The 14,525-nt window shown below is 38.6% G+C and overlaps 1 protein-coding gene across 6 annotated transcripts in view; it reads right to left on the reverse strand.

Annotated features, from left to right (window-relative positions):
* The window catches only part of MDN1 (midasin AAA ATPase 1), a 101,574-nt gene that overhangs the window by 39,314 nt on the left and 47,735 nt on the right, over positions 1 to 14,525 (reverse strand). For all 6 annotated transcript variants that reach the window (XR_009727903.1, XM_061369786.1, XM_061369785.1 and 3 more), the window contains 18 exons: positions 13,938 to 14,027; positions 13,565 to 13,825; positions 13,145 to 13,415; positions 12,424 to 12,583; positions 12,032 to 12,148; positions 10,983 to 11,191; positions 10,269 to 10,414; positions 9,562 to 9,764; positions 8,213 to 8,433; positions 7,079 to 7,192; positions 6,140 to 6,272; positions 5,374 to 5,483; positions 4,581 to 4,714; positions 3,972 to 4,132; positions 3,506 to 3,626; positions 2,105 to 2,315; positions 1,729 to 1,960; positions 455 to 581 (listed from right to left, as the gene is read on the reverse strand). Coding sequence is in view for 5 of the 6 variants with exons in the window: in XM_061369786.1 (XP_061225770.1) it covers positions 455 to 581; positions 1,729 to 1,960; positions 2,105 to 2,315; positions 3,506 to 3,626; positions 3,972 to 4,132; positions 4,581 to 4,714; positions 5,374 to 5,483; positions 6,140 to 6,272; positions 7,079 to 7,192; positions 8,213 to 8,433; positions 9,562 to 9,764; positions 10,269 to 10,414; positions 10,983 to 11,191; positions 12,032 to 12,148; positions 12,424 to 12,583; positions 13,145 to 13,415; positions 13,565 to 13,825; positions 13,938 to 14,027 (3,021 nt within the window). In the remaining variant the exon portion in view is untranslated. The remainder of the gene's footprint in view (positions 1 to 454; positions 582 to 1,728; positions 1,961 to 2,104; positions 2,316 to 3,505; positions 3,627 to 3,971; positions 4,133 to 4,580; positions 4,715 to 5,373; positions 5,484 to 6,139; positions 6,273 to 7,078; positions 7,193 to 8,212; positions 8,434 to 9,561; positions 9,765 to 10,268; positions 10,415 to 10,982; positions 11,192 to 12,031; positions 12,149 to 12,423; positions 12,584 to 13,144; positions 13,416 to 13,564; positions 13,826 to 13,937; positions 14,028 to 14,525) is intronic.

A 14,525-nucleotide genomic window follows, 5' to 3' on the forward strand; every position in this document is an offset into this window, starting at 1 on the left:
CAGAAAAAGCATCAAATAACTGGTTTTGTCTATCTGATCTGCAAAACAGACCTAAAAAAACCAAACCAACAAATTTAGAGGCACAGGAACAAAGGAAAGTATTTTTCAGCATAAAATTACTTTGAATACATAGATACAAGCAGTCTGACACCTGCCATTCAATCTCCTGTTTCCATTAGATCACAGGCGGATGAATGAAACAACACTAAGAAACTAGCCCATACAGAGTTAAGTTATTTAAGGCTTCACTGTGTTTTATGTATGTTTTAATGTCATGTTTTAATGACATTTTTTGCATGCTCACAGTTAATAGCCTTTCTCATTAAAATAAGGAATAATTACTGTCAGGTACAGGTAATAAAACCACATGTCGAAAGTCTGACACAGATATACCTATTTTGAAGAGTCTGTTGCAAACTTCTGCAAGACCAATTAAACTAAAATTTGTTCTTACTTCTTTAAGGTGTAACAAGTGCCACAGTCCAGACAGCTGGTGAGAAGCAGCTGGGGTCAACTTCAGGGAAAAAGTTATAAGCTGAACTAGATCTGAACATATGCTTAGGTCTCGACTGCAGGTGTCCCTGTAGCAGGTGAAACAAATACAACTACGTAAGCAGGGCACATGAAATAAATCATTTGGACAGTAAAATAAATTGAGAATGCAGGGGAAGTCACTGTAACTAAGACTCCCTGAAAGGTTAAATGACAGCATTTTAAACACTGAAGAAAAACAAGCCCTCAAAAAACTTGCACGCTTCAAGGTTGGCAAAATTGAAATTCAGCAAAAAGGGGAAGAAGTGGAATCTTCTCTACCTATAAGCTACATGTTCAGCCAAACAGACAAAACATTTGGCGACAAACTGTCTTCCAGCTTTACAGTTCTTCTGAAGATCAGAACTTGGCTGAATTCAAGAGTGAATCACGATTTTAGGAGTCTAACTGGTACAAAAAATTCATTGAAATCCATAAATGAAGCTTTCTTCTAAGGAATGGCAAAACAGTCAAAAAATAAATACACTTGGCCCCTCAAAACAACACTATCGCTTCTTAAATTAATAATGTTAACTTAAACTACGAGTATGTGCGTGTAGTTTACACAAAAGGAAGAGCTTCTCCATCACCAGGTCTAATTTAGTCTTTCTACAGTAGCCTCCAGAAATATGGTGATAAACATCTTCATGCTAATTCCTAATATGAAGGACTGTTCTATTTCAGTGAAAGGTAAATATTACGTATTTCCAAAAGGAAAATACTATGTACTATTGACTAAACACAAGGTTTTAGTTTTCATCTACCTATAATCCATTCCACCATTAATAAAGCAATTTCTGGAGTCTAATATGTTTATCCTAGGGGGCTGGGATATCAGCATTCCTATGTGTGCATCAGTGAAGTTAGACAACAGGAAAACTACTTTCTCAATATGACACTAAACTACTCTTTTGCTGATACCTTTTATAGATGGCCAAGTGCAATTCTGCATGCAAAGGAGTGACTAGATATTTATATACATAAATATAAATAAACATACGTATTCACCACATATACCTATACCCATACATACACACAGCTATATATGTAAAATATATGTACACACATACACAAATTTACATACAGATGTAAAGCACTTTCAAAAAGTTACAGCACTTTTAAAGTTACTGCTTTTAGGTAGGGATTCTGAACCTCATGGAAGGAATATAGGATTTCCTTCTCTAGCCTTTCTCTCACCTTCTTGCACAAGCCTTGGCCACATAATCTGCTGTCAGTTTGTACTGCCAGAGCACGCTGATGTATTCCATCGCAGGCCACAGCTGAACCCGACTGCAGAGCTGGTTTAACAAGGCAGGGTCTATCTGGTTGGAGATGGTATCTTCAGTAAACCTTTCTTCTGAATAACTATATATAACTCCTTCTGCTCTCAGCTGTGAATGTACAGCTTTCAAAAACATTTTTAGCTGACCTGTTTGACAGAGTGCAAGAGGCACATCAATTCATGTACTGTATTTCTTGCCACTGAACATTTCACATCCATCCATTTTCATAAAAAAAAAAAAAAGAGAGAATGGAGATGGCAGAAATCATCCTGCTCAAAAGCATTACCTACCCAGACTAACATCTTCTAAATGATTTGCTCTAATTATCAGGCCATCAGCTTGCAGCAATGCTTTCTTCATCCTCCATCCAGTAGCAGCAATTTTCAGGCAGCACATTTTTTCCTGCCATCTACTTTCTCCAAAGGCCAGTCTTAGTTCCAAAATGTTAAGTGGTTTGCTGAGAACTTTTAACTGAGAAAAACATTCCATGCCCAGTTTATCCTGCAAACATGAAAAGGACAATTTGTTTCAGCAGCTCTAACAAAATAACAAACAAGATCTGTGACTGCAGTCACAACTAGTTTTTAAAATTCACATACACCTGACTGAAGTACAAGTACATATAAACTAACTTGCCACAACAACTTAACAATCCTTTTGCAGTCCTACTCAATACAGCAGGAAGAATGAAACTGAAGTAGTTGGTTACGATTCCTCCTTGTGAAGTTTTGGGTTTTGTTTTTTCTTCCTTCATGAAGAAACTATATAGATTATGCAAACAATACTTCAACGTAGCAACTTGCCTAAACTAAGAGCCCTAGACAAAATAATAAAACTGCCAGAAGCTACTGTCATTTAAAAGAAACTGCGGTTTACACCTGCAATTCCAATACATTTGGATGCCTTGAAAAATCTCCCAAAATTCTCAGAAAGCATCAAATGTTCTTCAGAGAGCCACAAAGTAACTGTGCATTTTTTGAACTGCTGATACCTTTGAGAGATAAGGTCATAAAAACCTAGGTTACATTACTAATCACCAGCATGAGCCACCTACATGACTAGTTGTGCCCTGCTTTTAAAAAGGGATTTGCATTGTTCAGAAAAATTTATTATGAGATTTTTTAAACTGAATGACACCATTTGCTGAAATAACTTAAGAAAAGAAAAATTCCATTACTGTCAAAGTTAAGAGGCCTTGTCTTGGTAAGTCATAAAGCAGCCCCATCCTATCCTGTATAAAAGGCAGTACATGGTCTACTCTACATACACATATATTCACTAAATAAGAAAGTGGCATACTGATATTCACAAGTCTCCAGAACAGAGCAAGAAGTAGTATTTTTATGCTTGGGCAGCACTTTATATTAAATGACTGCTACCTATACAAAGCATAATTAATAGCATAAGTGCTATCTGGATAACTGGTAGATTTCACACACAAAAACAAAAAAAACCCACCACCAACAAAAAAACAATAACAAAAAAACCAAACCAAAACCAAGAACAAAAACCAAAAACCAAAACACATTAACCTATACTAAGACTGTCTTTTTAATCAATCGGACAAGTCCAAAAGGAATGTATTTTTGCTGGCTTGGAAAGCAAGTGCTGTAAATCTTCATGGGCATTTCAAAGCATATTTGGATATTACTGTAAATACAAGTGTTTTTTTGTAAACAGAGTACCAATACCTTAAAAGGAAGAGGTCTTCCTAGAGACTTCTGTAATATCTTCATATTGGCAGAAATTCCAGTAGGATTGGCCAAGCAGCTCTGCATGTACTGAGAAACAGACTGAATTTCCCTGGAAACCCTTGTAGATAAAAAAAATAAAATTAGGGGGTGTGGGGAGAAAAAAGTCCACTCAGTTAACCCAGAATTTCAAGAAACAAGGCAAAAGGATGCACAACAAAACTCCCTTCTCTTACCCATCCCTTGAAGGGTAAGAATTTTAGATGATCACTTGGGCAAGCCCAGTGCTAAGAAATCTGAATTTGAAAAATGAACAGCTATTTAATACATTGTACTTGCATCGCTAATGGCACGCAGTTTGGATGCTAATGCCAAACAATGCTAATTAGCTATAATAGCAAACACACAGAGCTCTATAAATAATTTATACAACTATTTAACAGAAACACAAATCAAAGCTACTCACTTGTGCTCATCTGATCCAATAAGCATGCGAGGAATTCTGTCAATTAGATGCTTCATAACCCAGTGCCAGTGCAGAGACAGAAGTGACAACCCTGGTGAATCCACTGTCAGAGTGTCAGAGACTGCCCAGAACCTGTCACGCCACAGCAAGCAGTATAATAGCTAAAAAGAAGTCAGAAAGGTGACAGTTTTCTCAATACTGCATGTTACAGAATACTTTGTACTTCAAACAAGAGAAAAGCAAACCCACTTACACCTGCATTAAATTCAGACTCACACAAGGCTTTGTGTTTAGTGGTACACAACCAGTACTCAGCTATATGCTCTCTAAAAATACCACATGGCTTTACCGGCCATGGAATCCCTGCACCAAGACTACAAAGTCATTGTCAGATCTCTTTATGGCTCAAAATCTGCATCCCGCACAGAAGTAATAAGAAGACATAGCATAAATACAGCTACTGAAACAAACATGAATATTTGCTTGGTGTCAACAGAACGCCAACAGAAGCACTGTGGTTTACTTCATGGCTCCTGAAACTAAAAAGTGTTCTGCATGCAATCTCATTTCACTTAACTTCCATAACTGTAATACAAAAAGTCTACTCACATCATGCATGTCATCATCATTTAAGGCCACTTGGGTAGACTTCACCCAGTGAAACACAAAGGCATCCCAAACTTCAAAGAAAGCAGCAAGGTTGACCACGATTGCATGAGGAAGACAGGTGTAACTTCCTGGATCTGAGGTTTGGGGAAGAGGGAAAGAAAGGGAGAAACACTTAAGTATTCCAGCCACATCACATAACATAAGGATCAATTTCTGATCACTAAATTCTTGCTATGGTTGGGGAAAAAAAAGCCTGAAAAGATCTAAGAATTGAAGCAATAAAAGTAGATCTTCACTATTTGCACAATTCTATTACCTCTTTATATTTAATGTATTAAAAAAAAAAATATCCATGAGGGAAGCACTGATCAATTGCTTTGATGTAACACTTCATCACTAATTTTTTCCCCTTGTTTCAGGAGCAAAACATCCTACTTATATAAAGCGGATTAAAACAAAAGCACATCTGAAGAACTTGACTATTCTTATTAGACAAAGACAAAACGCTGTTCAAATTTCTCTCCACCATCATCTTAAAATTTAGACAATTAAGAGAGAAATTACATTCACTCATTACCTAGTAAAGGCTGGGCATAAATGCTGTAGCATAAGGTATATCAAATTTGAGAATAATGTGTTACGTATCATATTAGTCCTCATCTGGCTGCTGTACATTTACACTATCTTTCTTGACACATTCAGGACACACCATATTTAAATTACACATTTAATACACATTAACCATACTTCAAATTGAGCATGGGACCAAAAGGAACAGTGGAAATCAACCCACCTTTGCGGAAATCTAGAGACATTCTTAAAACACTGTTTCTTGGCTTCTTGCTGGTAATCAAATTCTTCTCAATGTAGCTTCTTTTTTCTCGGTCAAGAAATAATACTGCCCTGAATTAAAAACAAAGTTGTTAGCAATTCAGTACCATTTTAAAGCCTCTGCCTTATGAGAACGGCGAATTACAAAGTGACATTTCGTATTTCACTGTATTATGAAACAAGAATCAAGTGCAGCATAACTAATTGCTTAACATGGTTTCTGCAGAAGCAAGCTTCACACAGAGCAGATTCCTGCCTTCAGCAATCATCAGGAAGGATAAGTAGTGAGTTACTAAGCAGATGCAACACAACCGCCTGTATGGTATGTGAGCAGCTGCTCCCTTATACTGTAAAAGCAAAATCTGTACTTTTTGCTCTTATTAGCAAAAGCAGTCCAAATCCAAAAGCAGGGCAACTATTTATGTCAGAGATTTCACAGCACTGCTTCTGCCTCTCTTATGCTTTATCCTAGAGTTCTGCTCTGTCCTTGAAGTATTCCAGCCTATACAGAATGCTGGAGCTCTGCTCCCTATATTACGTGATTGGGTTTAGTCTGCATCTACAGAGAACAGAAGCAAAGAATTTGAATACTTGTGGAGAACCTCTACCTGGTTACTTTAGATTACATCCATCAAAACCTAAAAACATACTTGGCAGATACCGCAAGTGTTTATACAGCACCGATTACAGTCACTGGGCAATCTTCACGAGATTTTTTTGTTACCTACCGATTTGCTACAGACTTTAAAAGGATTAGGAGCTGATCTGTGTGTTCCACTTCTGTATCAAAACTCATTGAATTTCTAATGATATCCAAAAACTGCATATTCCACCTTGGATCCAGAAGCATCACATGTTCATCTGTGAAGGTGGACAAGACAGGACAACAATTAAGGACTTCCCTTGATCCCCTGGCTATGAACATTCGGGAAAGAAAAAAGGAAGCCTAAAAGGAAGGAGGGCAGAGACTTAAGATATCCAAACAGAAAAGCATTAAGTTGACTGCAGGTTCTGTACAACAGAACACTGAAAGTAAACCAACCAGTGGTCAGAGTACCCAAAAGACAGCCTGGAAATTGAAGCCCAACTCCCTTTTCCTTCACAGTCCACGTGAGATACTCAGGACCATCCATAAAGGGTCCAGTGTCACTGTATGCAGCTGTCAGTACCCAACAAGCTTGCAAAGGAAACCATAGGCCTAAGCTCCCTATAAAGCAGTGAGAGAAAATTATAGGCCTCAACAGAGATTTCAGGTGGACCAACACAATAAATGCTGGGAAAAAAACAGGACGCCTACATACCCAGTCAGAAAAGCAGCAGGTACCTGCATCACTCTTAAGAACACCACCTAACTCAGCTGTAGGAATACACCTGGGTCACAGATACGCAGTCAGGATTCAGTCATAGCACTTATACCTAATTTGCATAGGATGATGTCACGGTTTAAGCCCTGCCAGTAACTCGGAACGAATACATCTAATTGCCATATTTGCAGTTCTAGACAGCAAGAATGGCTTTATCGTTATTTCTTTAGCAACAAAAGCAATGCAGTAGTAAGAAGTTAGTCTTTGTTTGGGTACACACATTTCCTACAAAGGGTTACAAAGTGTTCAAAGAACAAATAAAGGAAGCACTGATGTTTTATAGCCAATTTTTTTCAGAACTACCTGTCATAGTTGGCTGCAGCAACTTGATCACGTTACTGACACCAGATGAGAGGGGACTGGCATAGAAACTACCAAGAGCTACAGCACATGATTCCAGCTGAATTCGCACTGGATCTGTAGGTGAAGGGAAGAGAACATAGGTGCAAAAATCAGCACATTTAGTACAAACTAATGACTTCAACAGAGCCAGCACCAGCATCCTCAACCTTATCTATGCATGCACCCTGGACACGTTGACTGCTCTTATTTTGTATTAGCTCTAAGACGTCTTAAAAGCTGTCAGAATATCATGGCCAAAGTGATAAATCCATTAAAGAGTTCTAGTTTAACTGGTAATACTTGTGATAATAACTGATAACTTGAATGATATTAAAAATATGGTTTGTGAAAAATCCATGCGTTTATACCTTCAAATCTTCCTCTCAATATATCTACCTTCGAGTTTTTGGTCCCAGTTAAAGAAAAAGGTATACCTGTCATCAAAAGTAACTTTCTAGGTATCTTCCAGTTTAGAAACACACCTGCTGCCTGGGAAAGATGGCAAGATCAAGGGGAGCAATCCTATTCATCTAAGGACAATAGAGTTTGAGATTTCACACCATACAAGGAAGTGTGTGAATTACTTCCTGAAGTCGTGTTGCCTGAACATTCAGAATAGCAGCAGCTGAGATGCTATTCTGAATGTTCAGGCAACACGACTTCAGGAAGTCTCAGTTCTGCAGTTTCCTGGCTTTTTAACCACTTGTATTTTAAGACTATATAAACGGAAGGTATTCTACTGTTTTTACTATCACTATTAAAAAAAAAAGAGAAAAAAGTTAGTGAAGAGAAAGGCATATTTGCTTACACAGACCAAGAGGTATCCAAAAAGCACTGTAATTCAGAAGCAGGATAAGTTAAATACATGCTTGAATAATAAAAGGCAATGTTTAGCCCGAAGTCGCCTGTTGTCCCTAATATGCATAACTTGTTTTTGCCTCTCCCTGGAACCTCAATGCCCTTGATTTAGTGTCAGTAGTTGAAAACTTTTATATCAGATACTTTAATGGTCTGAATGTTTTCAGAGAAGTCTTATGATTGTGAAATATAATGAATCATTCCTTAGGCAAAAGAGAAAGTTATGTGATTACATACCAAGCACCTGCGGTAGACTTTTGGCTAAGGAGTTAAGCCACTTCACTCTCAATGACCAATCTTGATTGGTTGCCTTTTCTATGAACAGCTTCACTGAAGCCTGGATAACTTCCATTTTATCCATCCAGTTTGCATCTATGTCAACAGCACTGAATTTGAGACTCTCGGGATTAGTGGACTGCATGACTTTTTGAAGGTCTTGCAGAGTCAGCGGTAATGTCCTGAAACACAAAGAAGTAAAGTCCAGCAATCCAGGGCTCCAACTGCCAGCTCCAAAATAGCATCTCCTCTTTATTTAGCTTTAGTTTCCAACCTCAAATCACTTGTGGGTGTCTACTATTAGAAGCTCACTATTGTAAAAAAAATCGTGCAGTGACAGAAGTGAATATGCACAGCATTTCACTGAGAAATTATATTTGATTTGTGCACTGGAATGAGAAGCAAAGGTAAATTTAAAAAAAAAGAGACAGGAGAGGGAGGGATGCTGATAAAAAGAAGCCAGCAAAAGAGCACAGCACATTGCTGTGATTAACATTATATCTTAGTACTAACTTACACAGCTTGATCTTTGTTTCTTTAACACTGGAACAGGCTGCCCAGGGAGGCTGTGGAGTCTCCTTCTCTGGAGACATTCAAAACCCGCCTGGACATGTTCCTGTGTAACCTTATCTAGGTGTTCCTGCTCCGGCAGGGGGATTGGACTAGATGATCTTTTGAGGTCCCTTCCAATCTCTAACATACTGTGATACTGTGATATTGTGATCTTTCACTGGAAGCAAACTACAGTACCTCCCCACAATAGGTCATTAAGCAAAGCAGGAAAGCAGGAAGATTTTGCACCAATGTTGTGAAATTAACAGTTACATCGCAAAAGAAATCATTAACAGAGTTTTTGCATATGGCCCCTGCACATGAGACTTCTTTCAGGCAGCTCTGTTTGAAGGAGGAAATTTGGGATCATTGTGTATTTAAAACCAATTACGTACTAATTTTTTTAAAGCTGAGAAAGAAATCAGAGGAAGATATATTTGGGGCTCTTACTACCTTTTTTATCAGTGTTTGCCTCCCCATTTTCTGTTAAATGCCTAGTCCTAACTCAAAATGGGTCAAATGTACTTATTGAATATTGTATAGAGCATTTTGGTCTGAAGGTAAAACAGTAAATAAATTTGTATTTGTAGCAGTTGCATGGAAAGGTAATAGTTCTCACTCAGTTACAGTGTGATGACCCTGGTCTCTACCCACACAATTTGCTCAAGATTAACTTCTGCAGGGAACAATGACATGCCACCAGTGGTTCACACATATTTTATTTCTTATTAATTAGACAAAAAATGTTCCTTGCCTACCTGCAGTTTTTAAGTTTTAGTCTATTCAAACAATACATTAGGACCTGAGCATCACTCTGGACTGTCGAAAGAAGCGAGTCTTCAGCTGCAAACAGACCTGTAGGTAGGCAGTCTGGCCACAATCCCATTGCTAGCAAGGAGTCACCCCAAGTTTCATGGGAAGCCAGAGATGAAGCATGCTTTGTAACCAATTCTAACACAGCCTACAATAAACAACCAAAAAGCAGTTTAGAATCATATTCAAGCAAGTATTCAAGCACAATAGCACAGGGAATGCTTTCATTACATGTATTTATTGTTAAATCGTTATAAATTCAATGTTCCACAAACACTACATAACCTACATGATAAATGTACTAAACCATTCCAACCATAAGTGAAACATCAAACTGTACAGTTTAAAATCAGTAGTGAATACGGTTATCTCCAGATGACAGTGTGCACAGTGTTTCAAGCCACAGATTCATTAGTAATAATATCCCAAAGACTCAGCTGAAGCTGTTCAAAAGCCAAGTAAGCCTCAGAGTCCAGCTGGATGTTCTCTGGCTCCCTTATGCTGCAAAAGAGTTAGGCACTATCTGCAAAATGACTGACAAACCCCTTGTTCAGGCATTTCAGAAACAGTATCTCAAACACTAGCCTCATGAAATGGTATTTTTCACCTATCTAGATGATGTAGGAAAAGCTTTCAAATACAGGACTTTTACCTGTTGGTTAATCTGCAGTTGTTGTGAGCGGCCATAAACTTCCCAACATGCTCTGTAAAAAGACTTTGCTAATCCAAGGCCTCTTTGTATCTGCTGCACAATTAACGCAGCAGCCTGAAGCAAAGGTGACAAAGACAACACAGAACCTGAAAGATACACAGCATTTAATGTGATATGAATGTTTAGTAATTGTCAGCCCTTTAACCCTCTGAAGACAAACACCACTTTAGACCCTGAGGAAAATCCAAGCCAAATGAGTCTTCCTGTGTCCTGAAATTCATGGGTTCTTCCCAAGATTAGTAAGAAAATCTGACAAGACTGTAAATAACAGCTGACCAGCTCAAAATAAGACATCAAGCAGCTGAGACAAATGAAACTCAGCATCATCTTGCTCCAAAGAACAACTTGAAAAGGCCTTGTGCAAACCCTTTATTTTGCTGATTTTCACTAAGAATATATTGCCTTCTCTATAGCAACTGGGCCAGTGTCCGATGTCTCCGCACAAAGCAGTCCAGTAACTATCTTTTTATGATTTGGGGCCTATTTCCTGAGAACACAAAAAAACCAAACAAAAACTACCTGATTATACTTACATGCCTTTACTTATATCGGGAAATTACACAATAAAAAAAACAAGTTTTAACATTAAAAAGATAATTCAAATATATGTAATGAGCCCAAGTTGTTAACAAATGCTGAACAGACGTCTTTTACCTGCTATTGTTGCTTTGGTTTCTGAATGCACAGCAATAAGTGCATCACAGACACTATCTCCCACTAAACCCAAACTATGCAGGAGTAACTTCAAATCCAGACTGTCCAATACATTTCCATCATTCTCCCCAGGAATGTATATTTCGATTCCACGATTCCGCATGGCTCTGGATATTTCCCCATGAACAGGATCCATTGAAAGAAAAAGCCTGTTGGATATTAGAATAGTTCAGTTGGAAGTGACCTATAACAATCATCTAGTCCAACTGCCTTACATTTGTAAGGTGTAACTTAGAGCTTTAAACTACCACTTGGGAAACCACCAAACCTGCTCTTCCATAAAGTAAATTCATCTTCATAAATATGGGAACACCAATGTCTAGAAATCCAGAGACATCTAATGAATTTAAACAAGAAAACTGGATGAATACTTATACTTGAAATTAGCCACCGATATATCACATTGTTTTTAACTCGGTCATATATGAGCGATGTCTCTTTTATCATTTCCTACTTACAAAAAAACCAAGTTACACTATGCCTCCAACTTATAGACTTTTAAAAGTCTTAGCAAGAGCTTCACATAAATCTGTGCTATTTAAAAAACAAAGTATCCAACACCCAAGTAAGTTAATACTATCAGTAGACATCTATTAAAAGCAATTAAAAACCACTTCTGAGATACAGTGAAGTGAAAACGGGTCTCTCAGAAGTCCAAGATCTTGTTTCCGATCCTCTTACAGTGAGACAGAGAAGTGCTGAAATCCTAAATTAGAAATGGAGGGTAAAAGCAGAGGTATACTGCTATGAATTTTTCAGTGCAAATCTGTGTAGCAACAGGGATATAAAGCCAAGCCCCTTCAGCTCTCTATCACATGCTCATTACAGTGCAGTTTTCCTTCTTGCCAGACAGACAGTGTCACTACAGTACATGGCAAACTGAACAGCATTCAAAATACCAAAAGACTGGCTCACTGCAGACACTGCTTTTCTAAACCTGCTATTTGGTACTGGGCGGGGGGGAGAAAAAAGGCAGAAATGCAAAGTACCTGAAATTTGGATGAGGAGCTATTGTAGGAATTGTGCCATCTATCACACCTCTTTCACTCATGGTAAGAACACCTGCTGGTTCCAGTAAAGCATTCAAGCGGTCCAGCACAGAAGGGCTATGTTCAAAAGAAATTTATATGGTTATAAAAAGGTAACAGTTTGAACCCTTTCTGATTTGAAACCAAAATGGTACCAGTCTTAAGCTAAACAGCTAATTATGTCATAAGGTAACAGAAAACTATCAACTGCTAAGCTGCTCAAGAAGGAAGACATGTCCAGAAAACATAACTTCCTGCTCCCATGCATTGTTATCATATGCAAATATTCAGTAAAGTCAATTAGCGAGGGTCAAGGAATTTACACAGTGAAGCAAGGCCACAAAGTCTCTTACTTGCAGAAGTTAACATTGTCCATCAGCAGCCAGTCTCCAGACTGCAGGGCCTGAACCAGCATCCCATCCACCCACTCAAACGTGCCATGGCTGTTACAGTCAGCAGCCTGGGCCTGCTGCAGCTTGAAACGCCGGAACTCTTCTACCAGGTGAGCAAACTCTGAAAGAAAGTATGTTTTACATCGACATTATTGGAGTGGCTTCCTGCTCCAGTCAAGACATACCTGTTTCCTGCTTTTAAGGGGAACAAAACAGCAGAGGCTCCAACTCTTCAAGTGGCCTCCCACGTTCACGAGGACAGACAAGTTTGCAAGCACAAAAAAAATATACTCCATCTTTTCTCCCTCATCAGGTGAAGTTTGATGGATATTAATGCCATATAGAAAAGCAACCCATGCATTATTCTACTCAGCTGATCAATGTGTCAGAGAACAAATGTATTAATAGAGTATCCAAATTCCCTTGGGAATGCAAGATAAAAGCTGTATTGCACCATGTGTCAGAGTAACTACACAAAAAATAAACCTGAAGAATTATCACCAATGTAACCTTTTCAGAAGCTAAGCTGCAGTGAAAGTATGAAGTAGGAAACAATACACAAAAAACATCAACCTTCCCCCCCCCACCAAGTTTTCTCAAGATTTCACTGCAGATTTATATATTTCTCTTATTTTCTGCAGAGGAACATACAGACTTACTTCAAATCTCCCACCATACATACCTGCTTTTGAGTAAGAATTTATTTTGTTGTTTAGTCGCTGGGTAAGTACAAGTATTCCCTCCAGTTTGCTCACTAATTCGGCTGTGACACTTCTACCTCCTTCACCCAGAGATTTGGGTTTGTAATTCAGAATGAAAGTACTCCAAGCACGCAACACAAGTTCAGCATCATCTGCACAAATTTCTGTCAGGAGAAGACTGTCCCTTACTAGTGTGTTCACAGTATTCTCCACTTTTTCCAACAGGCACTGCCACGGCCTATTGATATCAACCTGCAAACACACCATTTATGGAGTCAGTTCATCCAGAAGACTCGTGCCTAAGGCACCATTTAGTGTTTAAACACTACGACCACAGTGGATTGACGACCACTGTTACATAGGAAGGAGAAATACTGCCATATTACCAAAACATTATTCACCTGTTCAAATCCACCCAGGAGTTCAGTTGTGTCCATCGCACTGTTCATTGCCATGATTTTCAGTCGATGGCCAGTCAGATGGGCCAGCAGCTCAACAAGACTGGTTTTGCCGACAGCTGCCGGGCCCACCAGGATTACCATCCAGCTCATGTGCACACATTTCATTATGAACTCAAGGGACTGCAGTGAATGATGCAGAAGTGAGAGATTTCTGCCAGGGCGAGGAATATAGTTGCCACGAGAAAGAACTGAATAACCGATCTGGAAGGGATGAGGGACACATGGGTGAGTACTCAAAGAGACAAATGGGAGCTCAGCTGTGCAAGTTGCCACCTTCTCTCTCCACCCACAAAACCTCCTGTCAACAGCTTACCTGAATGTTATACGGAGTGATGTGAAACTCTCTGGTTCCTGTATACACATCAGCCTCCTGGCCAAAAATGTCTCTGAATGTAGATATAACCTAAACCAGTTGAAAGTGCAAAAAACAAAGACTTATCAGTCTTCAGCTCTCCACTGCTCTAAAAGATTTACTTCTAAAGTAGTCTTCCCTCTCAGCCCCACAGCCATGTGATAGTAACTAAGAGTTTAATTACAAGTGCCATTTCATTCAAACTGCAGTAAGCAATTTTAGTGTGAGCTGTTCACAGCAACTCCTTCATTAACCATGCTTTCCCTTGACTTGAAATACTGTAAGTAATGTTTCTCTTTAACAAAATACTGGGGAAGAAGTCACTCCAAAAATCACCTCTTTGATAACACATAAAACTACAATAATATTGCAGGAAGAGGAAAGTAAACCTATGAGAAAAACATCCAGTCACACAATCAGTACATTCAGTCTTACAGTCTGACTGACTTTTAGTTTAATACCATTTTAGATGTTGTGAAATCAAGGAAAACCCAAGGATTTCTAGGCAAGAGAGGGATAAGTGGAGGCAAAGGTAAAATAACAACTATA

Source organism: Neopsephotus bourkii, unplaced genomic scaffold, assembly GCF_033783945.1.
Source record: "Neopsephotus bourkii isolate Nb327-2 ecotype Australia unplaced genomic scaffold, CSIRO-AGI_Nbou_v1 NB_1511, whole genome shotgun sequence".
NCBI lineage: Eukaryota > Metazoa > Chordata > Aves > Psittaciformes > Psittacidae > Neopsephotus > Neopsephotus bourkii.